Consider the following 16,874-nt stretch of genomic DNA (forward strand, 5'->3'; position numbering starts at 1 on the left):
TCGGCCAGTGCCAGCGACCTTGTGAGAAAGCGTGAAGCGTGCGTGTCGCGGCCCATTCAGAATATCGGCATTGTTCTTGGATTCAACTATTGCATAATAAGCCGGTTAACTTATAGCGGTTCGTGATTGTTGTGTTCTTTATTTTCTTGTAACGTTTCACCTTTGTACCTCCGGGTAGTGTCTACGCTTTTTGGTGAATGTTTTTAAACAAAGTTTATGTCTTTGTCATCAAAGAAGTAAAATGTAGCCAGAAGGTTGTCATTTTACCTACTAGCTTGTTTCTCTCTCAACTGTAATTTGGTTACTACCGTTTGGTAAAATATTTTTTGACTTTTACTTCCTAAAAACACACCGCATATTTCCCAAACGAGTCTTTAGCAAAATAACGTTTTGCATTTTATTTATTTGGTCAAATTATCATTTGGCATAATTTTACTTTGTAGACAACTGTTTATTAAGAAAATGTTTTCTTTGGTGTTAATATTTCAAATTTTTCTGGTTAAAATTATCACTTTAATATAAGTACCTAATTAGTGTACCTACCCTCTTCCAGGCTACCGTTAGACCGGATCATCCCATTCAATCCAATTCATGATAAGAGCGTCCATCGCGCATAAGCGCACAGGGAGATGGGGGAAGTTTGTAAATACACAAAAGATTCCTGTTGTTGGTCCAAATGTGAATACATTCAAAGGGTCCCTCAAATTTACACTCTAGCAGTGAAACCTAAAGCTCTTTAGGACTAGCACTATCTCCGTCCTCATAATGAGACTTACTAGGCCTATCACCTGTCATCATAATTGTACGCTGTCAATAAAATGTAAAAGGTACCATATTATTGTTAAATCGGTGCAGGTGATCAGGCTGTAAGTAAGATTGTGGTGAAACTGCACTCAGGCAACTTCTTAACACTTTCTCCAAGGCCGCTCTGGCGCCACACCTCCCACTACAGCGCGTAACATAATATTATAATAATGCCATAATGAAGCTGAATACGCAATAATGTTTATTATCGTTTTATAAGCCCATTTAATTCTATTCTCGCTTTATAATAATGTTTTGACGACGTGTAATATAAAAAACATACAAAACTGTGCCTATCACGCTACGAGTAATAATATAAGTAACAGGTATGAGACGATTTCTCTCCGCACGGATGTTTACCTCATAACATTATTATTTATGCCACTGAACCATTCAAAGTTCAAATTTAATGGCATGATAAATCAGAGTTTCTTAAGAGATGGCCGAAAAATCGGGTTAGTATCAGTTCGTCTAAAAAAATCAGCTGGTCTAAGTAGCAGCTCGTCTAAAAAGCAGCTGGTCTAAGTAGCAAGTGGTCTAAGAAGCAACTGGTCTAAGTAGCAAGTGGTCTAAAATGCAACTGGTCCTAAACTGTTTTTGTAGAAAACTTGAAAAAACATAGTAGGTTAGGTTAGAGTTGCGTCAAGGCGCGAAGCGGATCAGCCACGCGGAATAGGAGCTCCGTCGACTTTGAGTCAAAGAACTTTAGACCACTTGATACTTAGACAAGTTGGTACCAGTTGCGTCTTAGACCACTTGCTACTTAGACAAATTGCTAATTTGCTACGTAGACCGGCTGCTTTTTAGACGAAATGATACTAACCCGAAAAATCCAACAGAATTTGCAAATGCTGGAGGTACGTGTGTGTACAATTTAGTTGCACTGAAGTGGCTTAATATGTGTTTTCAATAGGAATTACGGGTAATTCGGGCTCTAATCATTCTTTGTTTTTTTTTGCAATACTATGTTTACCTACTTATTGAGCATTTTGTTTATGAATATAAACAAATACAACAGACAGTCTAGCACCAACAGTTAAATTACTCTAACGTATAGAGTGTTTATTCAAACCGGCTTGGCTTTTAAATACAAATGATATCTTCGTTTATATTTATACCCAATAATTAAAAAAAATATATAAAGCAAAGATGACAATGCTTATTGTGTTAAATAAAATAGAAACAAAATACACATGGAGGGGTAACATCCGCATGGAAAATATCTGCACTTACAACCTTACCTGACGCTCTCAATTTTTTTTATTCGACTGGGTGGCAAACGAGCAAGTGGGTCTCCTGATGGTAAGAGATCACCACCGCCCATAAACATCTGCAACACCAGGGGTATTGCAGATGCGTTGCCAGCCTAGAGGCCTAAGATGGAATACCTCAAGTGCCAGTAATTTCACCGGCTGTCTTACTCTCCTCGCCGAAACACAAAAGTGCAAGCACTGCTGCTTCACGGCAGGATTAGCGAGCAAGATGGTGGTAGCAATCCGGGCGGACCTTTAATTATGGTATTAATGGATTAGGTACGTTTTGAGTCACACTCAGATATTATCTACATATTTATTTGTGAAAATCTAGGCAGAGTTTTCCTAGCGTCAGTGAAAACATCTCAGGAACGTAATTTTACATTCTACCGCAATGGGAGTAGATGAAAGTATGCAGCTGGTTTTTCATAAAAGTCTGCAGCAATCGCTTATTATCTGCAACCGACATTTCCGACGGTTCCTCGCTTACATTAGAAACGAAGAGAACAAGTATTTTTAGAAAATAATGAACGCGAAACGAGAGACGGATGTAGGGTCGGCTACCTAAGTGTTTTATTATTCCCGAGTATCTTTGCAAAGGATTACCTCAGGTATACAAAGTATGAAAAAGACACGTAGACTTATCTAGTTTAAAAATGCGTTTGTCACTCGACGATATTAAAATTGCAGAGTTCCGCCGTAGTCTAAGGCTTACTTATAAGAGTTTCAGCATAATATTAAGTTTGGTGAATACTCTCTATTCTTAGAGGCGAGCGTTTGCTTGGAAAGGATTAAAGAAACCGTGGTACCTAGTGGATTATTTATGCAAGACGCTTGGAGCATGGCTGGCTCCGTCCATTGAAGTGTGACTTAAGTGAAGCGTATAGAGCCGCCGTTTAGGTTTGTGATTGATTTCAGCTCTATACAGCTATCGTTACATAGTTTTTACTATACATATTATATATAATATGTATGTATGTATGTATACCTATAGGTATAGAACTAGTTTCTGTATAATATATTTATTTTTATTTTGGCCCGGTATTTTCGAAGGTGAGATAGCTAGAGGGAATGATCAATTTTAGTCTATTTTCTTAAATAACTTTAAAACTGAGTATTTAGGTTAAAATGAAAATATCTATGCCTATGTATTTATTTGAGATTTTCACAACAAGCTCTATCATTTTGATATGCCACACGTTTTAATTTTCAACTTAACGGTTCAGTAGTTCCGGGGAAAATTGGCTGTAAAAGACAGATACGTGAGAGGTCCTATAAGAGTTCCATCCATTTTATCCTTTTGAAGTAGGTCTAAATCTTAAAACGGTCTAAACGTGATTTATCTTTTCAAAACTGCCATAATGCCAATAAGATAATCTGGCTATGATTTTTATTATTGATTACACACAGTTACTAAAGGTTCTGAATAACTCGAGCATGAGTTTAAAAAAGGAAGTGGAAGCGAAGCATCTTGAACGTTAGAATAAAAGGCGTTCAAGAGTTACGTAATGAAAGAAAGCAGTGAACCGTACGCTATGAAAGAACCTACTTAAACACTGACAGCAATATCCTTTGATTTTCATATTAAACTTACTGAAGTCGAACCTCAAACATGGGAAGTCAGTCAATATTATGCATAATGTAAAGTATCAGACATTATAATACAATATGCAAAGTTTGTGTCAGCTCATAATTTAGGAAGTGCCTGGTCGTATAAAAGTTGCGGTTAGCATAGATAACATTTTCTAGATTATGAAACAGTTACGTGATAAATACATTCGTAAATTATAGCTAATATATGTAATCGGTACTTTTATATCCAGAAGTTTTCAATCGATCTCATTTAATTACAATACCTACTTAGTTATTTAAAACAGTACGAATGACCCAAAATATTCAAAGTGGGTAAGTAAATATGATATTTGAGAAATCAGTTGCTATGAAACCTATTACGTACCTATAACTAATCCTATTACTCAGGATTACAGTACCCCTACTAAGTAGTGCAATGTCCTTTAAGTCTGTTGGGTCTTAATAAGTAAAGTAAATAGCCGTGGAGACCTAGGGGACTTCACCAACACTTACACAGTGGCACGAGTGGAGGTATAATGTGCCAAACGAATGTGTCGGTTCAGTCGGTGCATAAGTTTGAAGTGAGTTGACATGTCAAAATGTGGGTCACGCAGTTAATACTCGCGTAAACAAAACATGAAGTTAGAAAGTCCTTGGTCGGTGGTGTGATATAACAGAAGCGGAAATGTTCTGATCCGCTCGGATCTAGTGTACGTAACACATTATGTACAATATTATGCATTGGAATGATGCCCTCATCGTAGCATAACGCTTTGGAGGTAATTAGAATTAAAAATCTGTCTTACAACAGCGGTATTCAATATGGAGTCGATGTATGAGAAATTAGGCTGGCCTATTCAATTTAGATTTAGCTGCTCAAATGCTATTCTTTGCATGTCCTTTTTAAGCAAAAGTCAAGCTAAACTGGCTAATTTTAGCGGCGACTAAAATAGTCCCTTTTAAAATAAGATTAGAAAAAAATCAAGTTGTGCTGGATCAATTCCATACATATTTCATTTACTTATATTAGTTTCTTTAATAATTGGTTGTCTGCAAGAGATCGCTTTTAAGCAATAAGACCGCCTATTGTCTGCCATACATTTTTGTATTTTTTAAATTACTGTACTGATTTGTGGTGTGCAATAGAGATATTTGTATTGTATCGTATTGTATTATATTATCCATTAGAAATGGATGAAGAATATGTGATTGCTGCTGTGGTGGCCGAAGAGAAGGAGTATGGCGAGGGTGAGGGTGAAAAAAATTATTTAAAGAGGTTGCGAGATCAGTCCGACACGTTTGACCGGTCCGAGTGGAAGTTCAGAAAATTGTTTAGGCTGTCGCGGGACATGGGCTGACACGTAATGGTGGTGATCTCTTACCATCAGGAGACCCACTTGCTCGTTTGCCTTCCATTCGTATAAAAAAAAAAAAAAAAAACGTAGTGGACACTGTGTGCAGGGGATGCGCTACGAGCCGGGACGGCAGCTGCCAAACTGCTGTGGCAGAAATTTATATTCTAGCTCAAAGCCAACCAACCATAAGCCGCAGTCTGGCAGCTGTTTGTCCTATAATAATCGAAAGATTGACCCCTCTGTGGATCAAGTTCCCAGTGACTAGACTGGAGAAAGAGAGGGCAATGCAGGAGTTTCAGACCCATTTTGGAATGCCGTATACACTGGGTGCGGTAGATAGGAGTCACATAGGTACCTATACTAAATCCCCCAAATAACCACCCAAGAGCCCCAAGTAATATTTTCTTTGACAGAAAAGGGTTTTATAGCATTAATAGTCAAGTGGTGTGCGATGCCACTGGTCGGATCACCAGCGTCAACCCAAATTGTCCGGGCTCAACCCATGATGCTGCTGTTTGGAGGAGCAGCAATATGCACCATCACCTTGAAGGGCATTTTACTTTTACGTCATTGTAATTTAAAAGACGGATAGAAGCCTTTTTTTAAGTGTTGCCCACTCAAATTTTAGCAAATTATTTGAGAAAATCCTATACTCTTTACAGATTTCATTCATTCATTCGCTCACTTATTTTTTCCAAGTAGCAACACACTCAATTTAATTTAGAAATTTTAGAATACGTATAAAATCCGGCAAAATTTAGTCAGCTTGACTTTCTGGAATAGCACTCGTTAAATCCGCCGTCTAAATTATAATTAAAATTTAGAAAATTTAGATTGAGACTATTTAGCTGACGTGCACGTAGAATCGCGTCCATTGTATCTTAATTTTAGAGCGTGGTTCGATTTTAGGGTTCCGTACCCGAAGGGTGACAAATCCTATCCTACAGCCCTAACCAAATTAGAAAAATTATTCTTATATAATTGTATTTATATTTATTTACAAAATACCAATTTCAAATTATTGCATTATTTTATGTTAAGTTTTGTCTTTCGTTAAGTCAGTTACATGGAAACTAAGGAAATCTAGTATCGGCTCTTTATTGTTTTTCATTACATACATATTCATTTTCTAGCGTTTCGAAACAGTTTCAGTTGTTCAAATACGAGTATTTCCCTTGTTATACGTTCTTTTATCATTGTAATTGTGCCATAACTGCAGCAAACAAGATATCGAAAATAATTTAAGAAACTTGATCATCCTTAATAATGTCATGTGGTTTTCTAATTTCGTTTATTAGGTAAGTATAATAGAAGTGAGCGGACAAAAAAGTCCATAGAATCAATCAAATCAGCCCCACTGCTGGACCTCTTCATTTTCACGCCACTTTGCCAGTCTCATCCATAGTTTAACAGCTGACTGCCAGATGTCATCCGACCAGGCCGGCGGACTGTCCACCATTGAATATCTATCTATTAAAATTCTCAAGGGGGGGTGAAGATAACTTAGATACATACTTTCAGTAGCTTTCTGCTTATGAAAAAGTATTTATATTTTCAAGTGTTGGAGGCTGTCTGTTTGTTTATATCGTCTGTGACGATGGCACGCCTCAGAGCTTCGTCCCCGTCGTCGCCCCAATTGCAGTGCCGATTGATTTATCTGCACCGCGCACCGAAATGTATTCGTCGTTTACTCGCTGTCAGCGACTTTGCCTAAAATAACTCAAGTACCGAATTCGAAGATCTCTTCTGCAGTAACTTCTTCAGAAAAATAATAGTGATAGCATTGTCACGACGTGACAGCATCAAAAGTGAGGATAATGGTGTGGAGAGTATTCTTCGGGAAGAGTATCCTTGGAGAAAGTATTCAGGTCTTTTTGGAAAACGATCCTCCAAGCTCATTTCCGTAATGACGGTTGTGGTCCCTGTTTTCAACTGTATACATCACTTTCAAGATTTTCACTTTTGTCACGTTGTTGTTAAATTCACCTAAGTAAATTATGATTTTGTGTTGACCGTGACAAGTTTTAATAGGCTCTCGATATTTCGACCTAGCTGCATGCATTATACATAACACCGCGGGTAGACTGAAGAAATATTTGTACCTGTGTGTGTAGATACGTATGTAATGTATCTTAGATGAATGATTGGTCTCGCGCGCTCGCTCGCCAACGCGCGAGACCATCATTCATCTAAGGTAATGTATGTATGGAAACCCTTTATTGCACAAAAATAATGAAAGATACCCAAAATTGATAAACGTTAAAATTTAAAATACGTGCACAAAGGCCAACTTATTCCTAACTTCAAGGGGTATTAATTTATGAAGTAAATACATAGTACTTATTGTAATTCTTTACGAATCGTTGAGTTTTATCAGTGCTAAGGCAGTAAAACCTTATTCTATTCTACCCCGGTTTGACTAATTTAAGAAAAACGAATCTTTGACATGTCTATCTATTACCTGCAGTTGTCAAAAATTAAGTGCAGTTTAATGGAGCCGGCTTTTCCTAAATTGGAATTGAAGTGTTTAATAGTTTGCATTGTTTTCGTGGTGCAGGTAGAAGCGGCGCCGGCGCCGGCGGCGGGTGGCGGGCGCGGGCGGGATGAGCGGCGGCGCGCTGGCGCTGAGCACGCTGCCCGGGCCGCCGCTGTCCGCCGCCGAGGCGCTCTCCGCGCTGCTATGGCAGCCGTACGAGTGCCGCTCGCCGCCCCTCGCGCGCTCCCGCACCGACGGAGCCCTGGCAGAGAGAGGGGGCGCTCAGTCGCCGAGCGGCGGTCGTCATGCGCGCGCGCCGTCACGCTCGATCCCCCGCCACGAGATGCGGCTGCCCGTACCGGCCGAGGCGGTCTCGGTGCGAGTCCCGGCCGAAGATCGGAACGTGTCCAGTGTCATAGTGCAAGTGCAGGATGCGCCTGTCAGTTGTAATGTAAACAGTGCGGTGCAGACGGAGCGGGAGCGGAGTGTAGCGAGCGCGGAGTGCCAGACGGAAGAGCCGGCACGGCGGCGCAGGACCCGGCGCGCGCGGGCGCCGCGGGTGCCCGAGCTGGAGAGCGTGCCACCGCCGCCGTACAGCACGCTGCCGCCGCCGCCGCTGCCGCTGCCGCTGCCTCCGCCGCAGCACCCCCTGCCGGTGCCCGTGCCGCCGCCCGCGCCCATCATTGCTCCGCATCCTCCTGCGCATCGGTTCCCCTTCCAGCCCATCCCACTCAGGTGCGAATACTTTCTTTGATATTTCACATTCTGCCGCCATTATTTCAAAAGGCATAATTGCAAATCTGCTCCTAAAAGAAAAATAGCACAAGTTCACATATGAAGGGAGTGCACTTGTGCTTTTTGGATCAGGTATGCAGTTTGCCATAGGTGTAATGAGGGTAGGTGTAGTTGTATTGTTTGTGTAGCCTCTTCTACTTAGACAAAGTACATTTCTACACTCTTAATAACAATATTATTCGCTACAGACGTTTTGATGGCTCACATTTTATCGTTGATACGCGATTGTACAAAGTTGCTCATTAGTCGGTCAGGTTGAACTTACGGCTTTGGAGAAAGGCGGACTCGCATGTACACAAAGCCGGAACAAAGATCGAGATACGTTCCTATACAGTACTGCGCATGAATACAACATAAATCTTCTCGTAACCGTAGCGTAGCGGTCGTCATAGACTATAGGTACTAGATAGATAAGGAGATCGTCTTCGCGTGTGTTCGTTGAAGTCTTTTGTTAGCGTGCCCCGGGATAGTGCTATAACAAGTCGTGCGCTAAAATGCAAAACCGAACGTTCGTTTTACATGCGTGGATTAGTTTTGCATTGTATTATGTAACTTATTTTGTCATGTGCAATATTGTCCACGTGAAATGTTCACATTTTCTCTTTTAGACGTTGCCAGTTTCGACGTTGCAATGCATGTCTTGATAGATAGAGTTTGGGATGTAATAAAAAGCTATTATGTATAAAGATATGAGTAGTTTTGTACATTTAAAAAGATCCCTGCTACCTGACAATACAAGCTACAAAAAGTAACTAGTTTTAAAACAAAAATGCTTATCTTAAGGGCAACACACACAGAGAGCGGGCGCGGGTCGTGCGCGGGCCCGCGACGGGCGTATTTGCATGGCGGTATATGGAAGCCTTCACACAGAACGCGGGCGCGGGCGCGGGTCGTGCGCGGGCCCGCGCCCGTCGCCCGTCGTCACAAACAGCGCGCGGGCCGAGCGCAGAGTTACCAACTCTCAAAAATATTTATCCCTAAAACTTAAGTTAAAACCCCTAAAATTGCTATAATTAATTGGAAATCCCCCTAAAACATGTTAGTATAGGTAGTGCCACAAGAATTGAAGTGAATGATTACACACACAGCAACATGTCGTATAATGACATCAGGCAGGATTGTAAGTTTGATATACTTACCATTCAGTTTTTTTTTTAATTTTCCACCCATCGGCTTACTTACATACAAAAAATCTCTACTTTACGTCTATGGGAGGTACCCACAAAATTTTTTTTTTTAATTTTTCATTGTACAAGTATCATTTTGTCGGGATAGTTTTCATTATATATCCGTGCAAATATCAAGAAATAATGTGAAATATAAGAAATACAAAATAAATATAAAAAGCAAAACTTCCCAAAAATCCTTAAAAATACCCCATCCCAGTTATTTACCCCTAAATTTGAGGGGAAAACCCCTAATTTGGCAGCCGTGCCGAGCGGCAAATGGCCGGTGTTTGTATCGCGCCGCCGCTTTGACACGCGCCGCCTCTGTCAAAGGATGCCGCGTGCGATTTATGGCTTTACCTTCGCACGCGGCGTCCTTTGACAGGTAGGGTTGCAACGATATATCGAATTTTTGATAGTATCGATAACTTTGACTCCACAGTATTGATATATTAGCATTGCCTATCTACAGTGTGTTACTGGGCTACCGGCACCCAGGCTTTTTTTTTTAAGGGAAGTTAAAGATACGCTATTTCTGTAACTTAACCATTACATAAATTTAAATAATAAAGTAAAATCCACACTGTTAACTTTCTAATAAAAATATAATTGTCAGCCATGTACAGCTAATTAAATTGACAAGTACTATATATAAGTAAATATTATAAATGCGAAAGTTTGTGTGCGTGTGTGTGTGTGTGTGTGTGTGTGTGTGTGTGTGTTTGTTTGTTACTCCTTCACACTAAAACAGCATTTCAATGACATTTGGTACGTAGATAGCTGGAATAACATAAAGGCTACTTTTTACAACCTTTTATTTAGTTTCACCTGTCCCGTTGTCTGTCTGTCCGTCTGTAGTCAAATTCTGCAAGTATATTTTGACCACTTCCAGTAGTCAGATTGACTTGAAATTTGGAATACTTATGTAAATTGTGTAACAATACAATAATCTGGTAGTGACATCCTGGTAGTTCAGCCAGGATCGTCTCCGCAGCACGGAACTCTTCAACGGTTAATAGCATCGACTTGAAATATGGTATGCAAATGTAGTTTGTGTGGTTGCAAGACTGTCAACAAAAAGTACAGTCACAAAAAAAAGCTTTTATTAAAAATGTTTTTTTTTTTACCAAAAACTTGCAATTTAAATTTGACCCACTTGCCGGCATCCGATTGAGCTGAAATTTAGCATGCATGTGTAAATCGGATGACAATGCATTATTATTATGTCATGAAGCTGATCTGATGATGGAGCTGGAAGGTAACCATAGGAATCCGGTAATTAAATAACGCAACCGCATCGAGTTTGGGCTCGTTTGATTCGTCTTGATGAGTACTTTGGTCGGGGTGAATATGCGACCCTCTAAATAGTTAAAAACAAAATTAAAAGAAAAAAACCGACCAAGAGCCTATCGGACACGCCCAAAATAGGGTTCCGTAGCCATTACGACAAAATTAAGTAATATTTTTCTAAGGATTTCGTATTTTATACGGAATCTCCCAAGTTTAAAGTTGAATATTTCGCAAACAAATTACTGAAACGAAAAAAAGACCTATCCAATGATACCCCACACTGGCCACATTATAGGGTTGGATGAGAAAAAAATCACCCCCATTACGTCTATCGGAGGTAGCCTAAAAAATTTTTTATTTTTTTATTTTTTATTGTACCATTTTGTCAGCATAGTTTACATATATATCCGTGCAAAATAACAGCTCTCTAGCATTGATAGTCCCTGAGCAAAGCCGCAGACGGTCAGACAGACAGACAGACAGACATGGCGAAACTATAAGGGTTGCGTTTTTGCCATTTTGGCTCCGGAACCATAAAAACCTTTTTCAAAACAAGCTTTTATTAGAAAAAATAAATGAACTAAAAAGGAGAAATATATATTGTTTTTTATTCGACTGGATGGAAAACGAGCAAGAGGGTCTCCTGATGGTAAGAGATCACCACCGCCCATAAACATCAGCAACACTAGGGGTATTGCAGATGCGTTGCCAACCTAGAGGCCTAAGATGGGATACCTCAAGTGCCAGTAATTTAAGTATCCATATTCAGTCTCTAGAACTTTAACTATCTACACACGCTTTCTTATAATGACGAGTATTTAATTAGTAGGTACATACATGTAACTTAAATTAATTTTTCCTTTTTAGTTTTCTAATAAAACCTTGTTTTTAAAAAGGTTTTTCCTTTTAATTTTATTATATTATCCCGATATTTCCACGGGATAGGGATGAGCTGGACGTCTGGAATAACACATAGAGAGAAAAGACGAGGTGACACAAGAATTGAAATTTGTATGGCAGCGCCCGCGGCGGCCCGCGGCTACTCGCGGCGGGCGCGCGAGAATGCATGCAAATTTCAATTCTCGTCTCGCCTTGCCGTTGGAAAATCACCATTAAGATATAGTTAACGCAGGATAGCAATAAATTCCTAATCCAATAAAAATAATAATTCTATTATTAAGTGCATGTATTATGTAAGTTCAAACACAATCACTGTATTGTTCATGAATAAATATTGAATTGAATTGTATTCTTTACAGACGAAGTTGAAGGAAACAACTAGTTATCGACAATATCGCGTTGAAACGGTCGATAGTATCGATTATCGATCTTTTAATTTCCGATATAATTAATTTTACCAGGCAACAGGGCACTGGCGGTCTGAAAGGTTGGGTTACGTGAAAAAAAATGTTGATAACTAATTAGATAAATATTATAATGAATTAATGACATATTGTGTAGGTACAGTCAACGTAATAAATAAGAGATCACTTTTGTACCTTGGCACTTTAACGTCATGTTTGATAAGCCATACGAAATTGTGTAACGACTGAAAGCGACAAGGTACCTATACCTAAAAAGTGATCACTTATTTATGACGTTGACTGTCGAACAACATTATAAAAAAACACTTACTTTTAATCCCATCCCACTAATATTATGAATGCGAAAGTTTGTAAGTCTGTTTATTTATTACTTCATCAGCCATCATCATCACGTCAAAATCGCTGAACCGATTTAGATGAAATTCGGTATACAATGTATCCCGCAGAAACTATACAAATTTTCCGGGATAAAACTATACTATGTCCATCTCTGTGACTACAACTATATGTATACCAAATTTCATCTAAATCGGTTCAGTGGTTTAGACGTGATGAAGTAATAAACAAAAACCGGCCAAGAGCGTGTCGGTTTTTTTTATTTCGATTATTTATGCTGGCTCGTGCTGAAGCACCGACTTCGAGCTAGTAGGTACACCTAGGAAAATATTTTGAAGGGTTTTGTAGTCGGTTCCATTTATTGTTATTTTTTTTATTTGTTTGGAGTCGGTTTTACTTTTTTGTTAACCACATATATCTCGCGGTACTGTAATAATTCTGTGTCGAGTTGACAAAAATGTATCCATTATAAGTTTACGTAGATAGTGTAACTTTATTACTAATAGTACATTACTGCAGAGGCCATGAAGTAAGGGACGAGTTCGGGGTAGAATAAAACGAGTCCAGCAATCCCTGTTCTGGCCGAGGCTTGTATAGTGCTTTTCTCAAACAATGTGAGGAAATATTTCATCCATCCATCCATAAATCCATCCATCCATCCATCGCATTAACGCATACATTTCCGAGCATGTTTGAGAAATAGTACATTACTGCAGAGGCCATGAAGTAAGGGATTGATGGACGAGTTCGGGGTAGACGGCCGAGTCGTAGACGAGGCCGGATAAAACGAGTCCAGCAATCCCTGTTCTGGACGAGGTTTGTATAGTGCTTTTCTCAAACAATGTGAGGAAATATTTCATACATCCATCCATCCGTCCGTCCGTCGGTCCGTCCCATCCATCCGTCCATCCATCCATCCATCCGTCCATCCATCCATCCATCCATCCGTCCGTCCATCCATCCGTCCGTCCATCCATCCATCCATCCATCCGTCTATCCATCTGTCCGTCCGTCCGTCCATCCATCCATACATCCATCTGTCCGTCCGTCCGTTCGTCCGTCCATCCATCCGTCCGTCCGTCCGCCCGTCCGTCCGTCCGTCCGTCCATCCATCCGTCCGTCCGTCCGTCCGTCCGTCCGCCCGTCCGCCCGTCCATCCATCCATCCGTCCGTCTGTCCGTCCATCCATCCGTCCGTCCGTCCGTCCATCCATCCATACATCCATCTGTCCGTCCGTCCGTTCGTCCGTCCATCCATCCGTCCGTCCGTCCGCCCGTCCGTCCGTCCGTCCGTCCATCCATCCGTCCGTCCGTCCGTCCGTCCGTCCGCCCGTCCATCCATCCGTCCGTCCATCCATTCATCCGTCCGTCCGTCCGTCCGTCCGTCCGTCCATCCATCCATCCATCTATCCATACATCCATATATCACATCGCATCGCATCGCACTATCGCAAATGCTTACAGAGTAGTGGTGGTTGGCTGTTCGTAATTTTTCCTTTGTCAGTTTAATCTTAGTAAGCAAATTTAAAAAGTAAGAGCAGCGGACAATAATGGATTTTCATACATACTTCATGGCCTAGGCCAAGAAGTTATGTAGGGAGGTGGTAGGGAGCCATAAATGAGAAGCTTCATGTCTCCATTTCGTGACATTAACGCATACATTTCCGAGCATGTTTGAGAAAATAAAATTATTCTTATTCTTATTATTGGTTCTAGAACTGTTTTCATTTGTACTCCAAAAGTCGCCAGATAAACCATTTTTTTAGTCAAAACTTTTTTTTGGTCGCTAATATTTAAGCAAAAGCCGTCACTTCTAGGGATAAAGTCACTAAACTGGCAACATTGATAGCCGCTGCGGGCCCGTCGCGGGTCCGACCCGCGCTCTGTGTGAATACAACGAACCGCGCGGCTCCCGCGGCGGACACGACCCGACCCGCGCCCGCTCTCTGTGTGTGTTGCCCTTTAATGCTAAAAATGCCAAAATTGCTATAGATGGCCTATAAAATTTGAGGTATGCCCTCGATTTCCCTAGGATCCCATCATCAGATCTTGACTTGGTGACAATGGGACCACCTCAGAAGATTACTTCTTCGAATAAAAAAAGAAGAAGAATTTTGAAAATGGGTCCACAATGGACTAAGTAATCGGTGAACATACATAAAAAAAAGTAATTTACATTCATTGGAACATAGAACCTCCTCCTTTTTTGAAGTCGGTTAAAAATAAATTGCTATCAATTAGTAGGATACTGCATATAAACGAGGTACGTAGTATTGGTTAATTTTAAGTCAGTGTAGGTGTACTTGTGTGGTCGTGCCGGGGAACTGGTTTGCGCGCACATGGTGGAAAGTTGCATGTAGGCTGCCCGGCCGGCTGTAGGCAGATATCAGCACACGTACCTATTACGAAAACCATTGAATCTCTTTGAAAGTTTTCAGTATTATAAAATATAAAGCCGAGTTAGGACCGTCAAAAATCGTGCAAGTTGCATTACATTTCGAGGCATTGTAGGTAGAGCAACGAATAAGTATTTCTTTTTAAATTGGGCTTAATTTTGTCATTTTTTTATGACAGGTCTTATAATACAACCGTAACTTACAACGCATGGCTTTACTTGGCTAGTTATGACAAGTACCTAATACCCTAAGAATAAAAACATAGAGGTGTATGTACTATCCATAGCTAGTAATCTATAGCGATATAATAACATACGCAAATATCAAAAATTGCTGCCTTAAAGACAAATAAACCTTTAAAATAAAAAAGGGAACGATAGGTAGTGGTTTGTTATGTCTAAGTAAATAGATTAGGGTTTTTCACTGTCGCAATCGTATCGAGGCCGACACAGAAATAGAAGCTCTGCCTAGCGGTGCTCCGTCAATCTTGTCATGTCAAGTTACCTATACCTGTTAATTAATCATACTTTATTCACACAAAAACTCATTTCATCTTATTTCACGATTTATTAAAATTGAACGAAACAAAGATTTTAAACTAATCAATAATATTATAGCAGGTAGGTATATATGGAAGCAAAATGTACCTAGTCTAATTATAAAAATAATGAAATTGTCACACGCTTTATACTTTTTTATGGGTTTTCATTTTAGGAAATTGAACGTTAATCGCGTCTTAATATAATGTATTTAAGTATGTATTTATCTATTTAAGTATGTTTATAAGTTGTCTAGTATCCATAGTACAAGCTTTGCTTATTTTGGTTATCTATTGTTTGCCCGAAAGTTATATGCTATAATTTCATTTGTCCGAAGTTCATATGCCCGAAACTTAATTTGCCCGAATGTTTCGGTTACTAGAAAATTTATTTGATATATTCTTATTTTCCCTAAAATTAAATGCCATAATGATACGAATGCAATACGTATTGTTTTCCATATTATTAAGTGCAATAATATTATTTAATAGAATATTCAAACGCCATATTAAATAGTGTTATTGACAACTTACATTGCGATTATTGATTAAAATAGCTTTTTCCTATTGCTAATCTATCTATTTTCTTTATTATCCGGGCTGCTATAAAAAAAAACCTAACATCGAAGGCTAAACGCCGTAGCCTTCTAAACCTAACCTATCCGAGTCGCTTCTGCTCCGAACCGTCTTGCTCGCTCACTTCGCTCGCTCGTACAAATACGTACAAAATACGTACAAATACTCGTACTAACCTAACCTAACCTAACCAAACCTTTGTGGGTAAAATGTACCTAATTCAAAGGCTTGTTTGATGTGACGTCGATAATCACCATTTACATGGATGGCAAATGATACTATGGCATGTGATACTTATGGATTACAATGATTATGAAAAATGAAATTATAGAAATTATTTTTATGGGAAACAAAGATTCTGTCATTTGAATAATATGGTAAACAATGAATTTATAAGAACAAATATTATGGCGGTTGAATATTGTAGCACATGAAATTCGGGCAAGTAAAGGTATACCATTTATTTTATTTATTCAACGGTTTTCAAACATTCAAAACTCTATTATTGTTTAACCACGCAAATAGAACGAGGTAGATAAAAATTTATTTTCGTTTCTATTATTTTGTTAGCAATGCTGAGGTGAGGACTAAAATATTAAAGGAAATTAAACTTTATTAATTAGTGCTGACTAGTTGCTAGTAGTTGGGCTTTAACGACGGCAGCAATTAATAAAAAGATCATATTAAATTGGACACAAATAGAATTAAAGTTAAAATGCACTTAATGAAACTAAGTATAACCCAACCAACAAAAAGTTGGAAAACGTTCAATATCTCAAAAACGGCTAAACCGATTATGATAAAACATACTTAAGAACCATTGCTAGAAAACCTGCTTTCAAATAAAAAAACCGCATTCAAATCGGTCCACCGGTTTAAGAGCTACGGTGCCACAGACAAACAGACACACATTGCGGTCAAACTTATAGCACCCCCCTTATATAACTAGCTGCATGGGCTCTAAAAGGTCTTATCCGTCCAGACAACGTCGCC

The 16,874-nt window shown here is 39.5% G+C and overlaps 1 protein-coding gene across 2 annotated transcripts in view; it reads left to right on the top strand.

Moving 5' to 3' along the window:
- The window catches only part of LOC141429080 (uncharacterized), a 155,183-nt gene that overhangs the window by 40,630 nt on the left and 97,679 nt on the right, over positions 1 to 16,874 (top strand). For both annotated transcript variants that reach the window (XM_074089263.1, XM_074089264.1), the window contains exon 2: positions 7,542 to 8,195. In XM_074089263.1, the coding sequence (XP_073945364.1) occupies positions 7,588 to 8,195 (608 nt within the window). In that variant the 5' untranslated portion in view covers positions 7,542 to 7,587. The remainder of the gene's footprint in view (positions 1 to 7,541; positions 8,196 to 16,874) is intronic.

Source organism: Choristoneura fumiferana, chromosome 6, assembly GCF_025370935.1.
Source record: "Choristoneura fumiferana chromosome 6, NRCan_CFum_1, whole genome shotgun sequence".
Lineage (NCBI taxonomy): Eukaryota > Metazoa > Arthropoda > Insecta > Lepidoptera > Tortricidae > Choristoneura > Choristoneura fumiferana.